The 8858-nt window shown below is 50.1% G+C and overlaps 1 protein-coding gene across 1 annotated transcript; it reads right to left on the bottom strand.

Annotated features, from left to right (window-relative positions):
• Positions 1 to 4504: 4504 nt before the first annotated feature.
• inka2 (inka box actin regulator 2) lies at positions 4505 to 8858 on the bottom strand. The gene is made up of 2 exons (XM_070859493.1): positions 8734 to 8858; positions 4505 to 6069 (listed from the first exon to the last, which is right to left on the bottom strand). Exons 1-2 carry the CDS (start codon positions 8767 to 8769, stop codon positions 4999 to 5001), a joined length of 1107 nt encoding a protein of 368 aa, XP_070715594.1. The 5' UTR covers positions 8770 to 8858; the 3' UTR covers positions 4505 to 4998.

Genomic DNA, 8858 nt, shown 5'->3' with positions numbered 1-8858 from the left:
AAGCTGACAAATCCCCCGGACCCGTAGGCCTACATCCTAGGGTTCTGAAAGAGGTGGATGCATGGGTTTATGAACTTTCAAAATTCCCTCGATTCTAGAACAGTCCCAGTGGATTGGAAGGTGGCAAATGTAACCCTGCTATTCAAGGAAGGAGGGAGAGAGAAAACAGGGAACTACAGGCCAGTTAGCCTGATGTCAGTCATCGGGAAAATGCTGGAATTCATTGTTAAGGAAGTGGTATCAGGGCACTTAGATCATCATTACATGATTAGGCAGAGTCAACATGGTTTTATGAAAGAGAAATCATGTTTGCCAAATTTATTAAGAGCTTTTTGAGGATGTAACTATTGAAGGCGGAGCAGGCTTGAGGGGCCGTAGGACCTACTCCTGTTCCTATTTCTTATGTTCTTAAATAAAAAGAAAACCCAGGAGAGAGAAACCATAGAGGGCGTGAAACAAAATTGTGCTTTTTTTTTCATTTATTAGTTATAAAAATATTGGAGATGAAGGTGTTTCATAAACAGTCAAGAGTAATAAATCACAGGGCTATGGGGGGAGGCGGGGCGGGGGGGTGAGGGCAGATCAAGGGAATTGGGTTTCATTGGAAAGTGCTATCAAGGTGACAGCACAGACATGATGGGCCGAATGGCCTTCTCCTGTGCTGTATCATTCTCTGATTCTTAACGCAATCGGGTGACAAACAGTCGGTTCGCTCTCCAATTGGCCACGGCAAGGCAGAGGTGTCTGGAGCATGGCGGGAATTGGGGGAGGGGGGGGGGGAGGGGAATGGGGCAGTTTGAGGCGGGAGGTCATGTGATGAAACCTCCAGGAATGGACGCATTTATTTGTACTGCCAAAATGGCCAACAGGCTCCACCCTTTGTTTCTGATTGGTCCCCTTGGAGGATAAGCCACACCCTGAAGTTTCACAGGAATGTGTAACTGGAACCGCCCATCCCAAGGTCTCACTGACTTTGCAAATTGTAACTCGATCCACTTTGATTTCCTGAAGTGACAGAGGACAGAGCTCCCCAGAATACAGCAAGGGCCAGCCAAAGTGCCTTACCCCAGTCCAAATGCTGCCCCCACCCCCCCCAACCACCATAGATGGGGCATTGTGTATGGATTGTTAACAAGTTTATTGGATGTGAAGTGAATAGTGACAGTGTCGTGCCTTCTGGATATCATCCACTCCAATGTCCTTCTACTTTGACCAGGATGATGCCCTGTCACTTTGCTGAGCTCTTCAAGGAGCAGTCTCATGGGCATGCTGAGAAACTGATGAAATTCCAGAATCGGCATGGAGGCTGAATCATTTTGGTGGACATCAAGTTGTGTGACTTCCTGGAGACCAACTACTTGGATGAGTAGGGGGTTGGAAGAACATGATTGTCTTCCCTGAGTTCCCTCTCTTTCGCAGCCCCCCCCACCCCCCACCTACCTGTGTCTCTCTCTCTCTCTCTCTCCCCTCCAGCTTCTCACTCTCCCCCCCCCACCTCCCAGTCTCTCTGTCTCCCCCCCCAACCCCAGTCTCTCTGTCTCCCCCCCCAACCCCAGCCTCTCTCTCTCTTCCCCCCACCATCCAGCCTTTCTCTCCCCCAGACTCTCTCTCTCGCCCCCCTCCCAAGCCTCTCTCTCTCACCCCCCCCCAAGCCTCTCTCTCTCTCTCTCTCTCTCTCTCTTCCCCCCCCCCCCCCAAGCCACTCTCTCTCACCCCCCCCCCCCAAGCCTCTCTCTCTCTCTCTCTCTCTCTCATCCCCCCCCCAAGCCTCTCTCTCACCCCCCCCCCCAGCCTCTCTCTCTCTCTCTCTCTCTCTCTCTCACCGCCCCCCCCCCCAGCCTCTCGCTCTCATTCTCTCCCACCAACCTCTCCCCACCCCTGCCCCCCCAGCCTCTCTCTCTCTCCCCCCCATGCCCCTCTCTTCCCCCCCCCCCCCCCAACCCCCAGCCTCTCTCCTGCCCCCCTGGCCTCCCTCTCTCACCCCCCATGCCCCCCCAGCCTTTCTCTCTCTCCCCTCCATGCACCCGCCAGCCTCTCTCTCCCCTCCCCCCAAGTTTCCCTCTCACCCCAACCTCTCTCCCCCCACCCCCAGTTCCTCTCTCCCCCGCCCCCCCCAAGCCTCTCTCTCTCTCTCTCTCTCTCTCCCCTCCATGCACCCCCCAGCCTCTCTCCCTCCAAGTCCCTCTCTCCCCCCGCCCCCCCCCATCTCCCTCTCTCCCCCCCCGCCCCCCCCAGCCCCTCTCTCTCTCTCCCTCCCCCCATGTCCCCCCAGCCTCTCTCTCTCTCTCCCCTCCATGCACCCCCAGCCTCTCTCCCTCCCAGCTCCTCTCTCCCCCCACCGCCCCCCAGCCTCTCTCTCTCCCACCACCCCCCCCCTCCCCAGCCTCTCTCTCCCACCCCCCCCAGCCTCTCTCTCTCTCTCTCTCTCTCACCGCCCCCCCCCAGCCTCTCTCTCTCTCCCACCGCCCCCCCAGCCTCTCTCTCTCTCTCCCACCGCCCCCACCCCCCCAGCCTCTCTCTCTCTGCTCCCATGCCCTCCCAGCACCTTTCTCTCGCTATCGGGCCCTCACACTGGTCGTGGGGAGGGGGGGTGGGGAGGAGGGTGGGAGCCTCAGGTCCACGTGCATCGAATGATTCGGCCGGTGGGGGGGTGGGGGGGGCTTGTCGCATGTTGATCCAGAAAGTGCAGTATGGGCCGTGGGGGGTGGGGCTTGACGGACGGCTGTCTGTCAAAAAAAGTGCAGTACACATAGTTAGTCCCTCCAGGAATATTCCCAATCAGGGATCCCGTCCCCTCCCTCCTATAAAGTTCAAACCCGTATTCCCATCCATCTGATGCTGCCAATGGCAACAGGTCTTAGTGTTCTGATTGAGGATTCATCCACCAATGAGGCATCGGCGCCAAGAACAACTCTTTCTAAATCTCCAGGCCCACACAAAAATGTCAAATAGAGTAAGCCAGCAAATAAGACTGCGTTTCCCAGACTTTGAGGTCCTGATCGCTGGGGCTCAGGGTTGCAGTCCGCACTCCACCCCCCACCCCCCATCAGTGCCCCCGCCCCCACCAACTCAGCCCTTGTTTGGAATTGTGCTTATTGCAAGTGCCCGCTACATACTTTCCAAACTATGAAGTTTAATTTTGGTGCCATCAGCCGATGAATAGTTAACGATTCTACCAAAATAGCGGGCAGAATCGTACAGCACACAAGGAGGCCATTTGGCCCATCGTGCCTGTGCCAGCTCTTTGAAAAAGCGATCCGATTAGTCCCATTCCCCCCTGCTCGTTACCCATTGCCCTGTAAATTTTTCCTTGACAAGTATATATCCAATTCCCTTTTGCAAGTTACCACTGACCTCTGGTTACCCACCTTCCTGCCAGTGGCAACAGTTGGTCCCCATCAATCAGTTTCTCTCTATCTACTCTAACAAAATCCTTTGTAATCCTCCATTAAGTCTCCTCTTAGCCTTCTCTGCTCCAAGGTGATCCATCCCAGCTTCTCCAGCCTCTCCCTCATCCCTGGATTTGGCTCGTGTAAATACAGGAGTCTTTCTCTCCTCCCACCCTCCTTCATTTTATCTCACCAACCCTTTCATGATCAGTGATATTTTAGTCCTGGAAAGATGTACAAGAGGCCAGAGTTAGAGGAGCGCAGAGATCTCGGAGGTTGTCGGGCTGGAGGGGGCTACAGAGATAGGGATGGGCGAGGCCATTGAGGGATTTGAACACGGTGAGAATTTTAAAGTCGAATTGTTGCTGGAACGGGAGCCAATGTAGGTCAGCGAGCACAGGAGCGAAAACATTTCAAAAGAAAGAACATTAGTCAGAGATGCATCACATTATTCTCAGGAACACATTCATAATAGATGATTGTAAAAATCAGCCAGCCTTGTTTCAATGTGGGCACTGTCAACGTTTATTAAATCTTTTAGCTCCGTGTCCCTGTATAGAACAGTTTCAAGTTAAAGGTCTTGGACAGGCCATGGGTAATATCTGGTAACACCTCACTAATCTACTACATCCAAGTATTAACAACCAAATCTGATTCTAAATAAAAACAAAATTCTGATGCTTTGTCTCACTCATTCACAGGCCACATAATATTCACACTCATCTGATGAAGCTGTCCTACCATCCATATCACATGAAAACAATGTTCACTCATCTTGGGATTATAAAGATAGGCTTGAACTAGTCTAATAGAACTTACAGGTTAAGCAAGAGAAGAACCTTGTTGAACACGGGCAGATAGGGAGAGGAGTGGGTGGAGGGAACGGACAAAGATCCCATTTGCGACGCAGTTATTAAATGCATTGCTCTTTGTGGTACTGAATCCAGGAAGATGCCATGTCCCCGCTCTGGTCTGTGCACGGCTGATCCCAGTTGGACTCAGTGCCTCTGGGGCTAGGAAGTGAAGCAATCAGTCAGGGTTAGCCAGAAGGTCCCGGCTGTGTGACCCTTGGCCAAGGACAGGGTCCGCACCTGGGCAAACGATCAATCCTGGGCTGGAACATCTAGCCCACACTCAGTGGAACCAGTCACACGCGGAGAATAAATGGCCACTTGGGTCAGAAACCGGAGGGCTTCCAGGAACCGAGCTCCAGAAATGAGCTAGCTCCATCAAGAGGAGAGCCAGGGCACTTTGGGAAGGTATAAGAGAGGAATGGCCTCGGTTGCTGAAGAGAGAGAGAGGAGCCGAGATGAACCTGTGCCCTTTGGGTTGGAGTGACTTTACAGATGGGTAACAGGGTGACAGGTTTCAACCCAGGTTTGCCTTAATGCAAAAACGTGGAAATAAAACAGAGAAAAAAAAGGTTTCATCTGGCAATGCCCCTTGAAATAGTCTTGATACCTTTCACTCTTGACATTCAAATATTCAAACTAGAAACCATTTGGAAAAAATGTAAACAATATCGACGCCCATTGTCATTGGGGCCACTGAAAAAGAAATTAAGTGCAATTCATTTTTTTTTGTTATCGAAAGATTGTCACATTTGACATCAGACCCAAACCACGGTGTTGTAGTCAAACGGAGACTGTTTCTCGGTCACCGACTGTGCCAGTTTATTTGTGCAGCCAATCGATCTCGTTTCCTCTGGTAAAGTGGTACAGCCGGTCCCACGTCCATCCTGAGTCCGGCTGCTCTGGGCGTTGCTGCCCCGCAGTGCAAAGTAAAAAGTCACCTTCTGCTTGGATCCCTTGGTGGGCCGCTTGACGATGGGGTCTCCCGGGTTACCCACGGGTGTCTGGCCCCGCTTCTCCTTGGTTAGCTTTCCCTTGTCCGGCCGCACACTCCTCAGCAGCTTCTTGAAGATGTTGGCAGTGAGGTTCAACTTCTTCTGGAATTCCTGAGATCGGCTGAGGGCCGGGACAGGGTCATGTCGGCCTCGTCCCTCCACCGAGGCAGGGTGGGGTGGCTTCTTCTCCAGCTCGGGCAAATCCAACCAGTTGCCCACCAAGTCGGCAAAGACATTGTCTCCCAGAATGAGGGGCTGCCTGTTTCTACTTTGGGAGAGCAGGGAGGAGGTCCAATCATTGGGGGCGTCGCAACCTTGGGTTGTCCTACTGCCCGATCTGCTTGCTGTCGGAGTCTCCTGGACTTCTGGCAGGGCAACCGGCTGGGTCTGCTTGTTGAGGTCCAGCCTGGATGCCTCTGGTGATGGTCCATCCTCGGGAAGACCAAGAGACACAGGCAATAGCGCCGGTGACTGCATCTCTGGGCAAGGAGCCTCCTTGATATATTCTCCTAACCATGAGGTCTTTTCAGCCTGCCCTGGGAAGATTGTGGGACTCGCTGCACGGAGTGTGCTGCTGCTGCTGTTGCTACTGCTGGGCTTGTAGGTTTTTCTCTCCAGCCTGGTTCCCGGCCAGCCCTGGCTGCTCTTGAGCTCTTCTTTCCCATTTCGCAAGCGTTGCTGCCGGTTAATGACGGATGAAGCTTGGCTTCGAAATCCTGAGATCTCCAACTGCTCCAAAGCTGTCTGTACTTGGAGAAGTTTCAACTCCTGCAGGGCGCCCATCATACAATTCATCTGGTCCTGCAGCTCATCTCCAGCGTTCTTCATGGATTGCTGTCAAAGCACATTTTGCACCATTAAGCACTGCAGCATTATATCACCAGAATATACTGAAAGCATCGCAATGTCATCCCCATTTACTAACGAACCACACATCACCTGCACAAGACAGCCATTTGCTTACTCACCACTTCCCCAGCACAGTTTTGCTTCTCTTCTTAAAGCACTTATGTAAAAGACAAATAATCTCTTTCTATTTGTCACTGAATATATTTAAGGTGGAGATAGATAGATTCGTGGACCTCTGGTGGGGCAACCGGCTGGGTTATGGGGAGCGGCAGGGAAGTGAAAGATCAGCCATGGTCTTATTGAATGGTGGAGCAGCAAATGGCCTACTCCTGCTCCTATTTCTTATGTTCTTAGATCTAAAGGGGTGCAGGGTTTCGCCAAACCCTGAATATCCTTGCCCACGTAGAGATGATCCCTTACACAGTAAGTCAAAACATCACCCAATATAAATATAATCTACATCAAAACAGTTTCCCAATGACTTGTGATCTCCCCAAAGGCAATCTCACAAGATACTGAGGTGAGGCATATAATAAGGATGAAAAATTGAACTTTTAGGGGGGTTTTTTTGTGGGGGGAGTGGAGGGGGGGTTGGGAGAGGGGCAGTGTTTGAATTCTGACTCTTACTCCAGACCTCCATCGAATGATTTAATCGGGATCGAGCTGACCACGGATGTCTAGACCGTTGCTGAATCCCATCAACTCATTTTCATTAAAGAAATGCTCTGGAATTTGATACAGGGACGAACATTGCCCCCTGGACCTGTCAACAAATCAGCTCCGATCAGCAATTAATTCCACCGTCATTAGAAATGAAAACGCATCGTTTCATTAAGTTAAAGGTTTGCAATCGAACCCCATCGAAAAGAATATTTGAAACGCTAATACACATGCACAACTCTCTCTCTCTTTCTATTATAACTGCTGTCCATCTCACTCTCTGTCACTTAATGCATTCTCGCATACAGTGCACTCCAGTGGGGGCTGTATTATCCTGTACACAGATTCGCTCTCCCATTGAACAGGATTAAACAGCCCCAGAACAAAGCCTTTCCCCCTTTTATAGTCTTACCTTTTGTTTAATTGACAATAGGGTACCTGCTTTCATGCATTCGTTTTCTCCCCGCACAGGCACAAGCCCCCGGTGGACGCAGTGGGAGAAATTATGTCCTTTTTAAAAGGGGAGCTGTGTTTTATTAATCAGGAACGGCTGATTGACAAGGAGTCTGGTGACAACGCAAGCCTATCAAAGGGTGGCCATATGTTGGATGGGTGTCGCTTGGTTGATCCAGTTAATCAGCACCTCAAGGTGGGCTCACGTTTTAAAAAAAAAACGAAATAACATGACAAGTGACAAGGCTTTAATAAATATCAACATTTCACCGAGTCCCGTCTGCCTCTATATCAATCAGACAGAGCTGGGGATTTTTTTTGTGAATTACAATCTCTGACTATGACTCCAGGTTAAGTCCGAGAGAGCTGGCAATCTGGATTGTCCTGGTAGATTATGTGTCTGGACACTTTATTTGTCTGGATAGTTTATTTGAAAGTTTTTTTTTGCAAACGGTTAAATCAAGCTGCATAATCGAATTAAAAATGCGAGGGAGCAAATCACTGGGTTGGATGTGAACTTGTGTTAATTATGTGTGTCTGTGTGTGCTTTAGTGCGTGTTCCAGTCAGCAACTGAGAACGAAAACAAACTCGAGGAATATTAAAATATTTACACAGCAATGCTTTCATTCCGACTGCTTGTTAGACACAAAGCAAGCGTGTGGAAATTAGAAATGCATCGTTCTCAATGGGCCAACTATTTCTTTTTTTAAACACTGGCACAATTGCGGATTGCACAATGCCAAAAATAAAACCCGCTGGAAAGTATTTCGGAATCTCAGGTAACAAAATCGGATTTATTGTTTGCTGGTTATTCACTGACCCTGGTCACTGTCCCATCGCTCAAGTCTTGGTTCGTTTGCAACCGAGTTCCACCCTGCCTTCCCTCAGTCACTTCAATTGAGTAAGATTAATTGCCCTGGTTGGGGTTCTCCTCAACCCTCAGCCCTGGTATTTTGGGTGGGCCATTGGATACAGACAACCCCCTTGACCTTCGCGTGGAAGAGGACACTGGAGGGACTGAGTGGATGCAGAGAGAGAGAGAGGGGGGACTCTCATTTTCGATCCCAGCCACCACACCCACACAACACAAGTTACACCAAATCCCGGCAAAATGTTAACTTAAACACAAGGAACTCAATGCCCACCCTCCCAAAAAGAACAAGCGCAGAGGAGCTAAGTGCCTGGGATTCCGAGTTTGACCCGACACTCCTGAAAATGAATTACATTTGCAGATTTGCAACAGAGTTCCAAGCCATTTGCAGTTTAATCCAGGGGCAGATGGGATGATTGCAATTTCGACATTCTGACACCTCCTCAATTTATTATTCCCTCTCCAAGTAATTAAATAAGGGGAGACGGAGAGTCAATAGCCCAATATTTGATATATAAACACAGGTTCATTCTCTCGCCCCCACAGCACACAGAGAGATGGACCTCCACATCTACCGCCCACGTTAGTGTCAAATGCAATAAACACAAAACAAGCCACCGCCCCCCCCCCCCCCCAAAAAAAAATAATTCGAATAGACCCTTACCAATTCTTGCTTCAAGCGGCGCAGACTGTTATCCATGGTCCCTTTATGGAAGGGGCTGAACTTTTAACAAAAAAACACAACAAGAAGTTAGACGGTTTCAAATGTGCGGCCGAAAGATTTTAACA

The sequence above is a fragment of the Pristiophorus japonicus genome, chromosome 17 (genome assembly GCF_044704955.1).
Source record: "Pristiophorus japonicus isolate sPriJap1 chromosome 17, sPriJap1.hap1, whole genome shotgun sequence".
NCBI lineage: Eukaryota > Metazoa > Chordata > Chondrichthyes > Pristiophoridae > Pristiophorus > Pristiophorus japonicus.
This window is presented reverse-complemented; position numbering and strand designations above follow the sequence as displayed.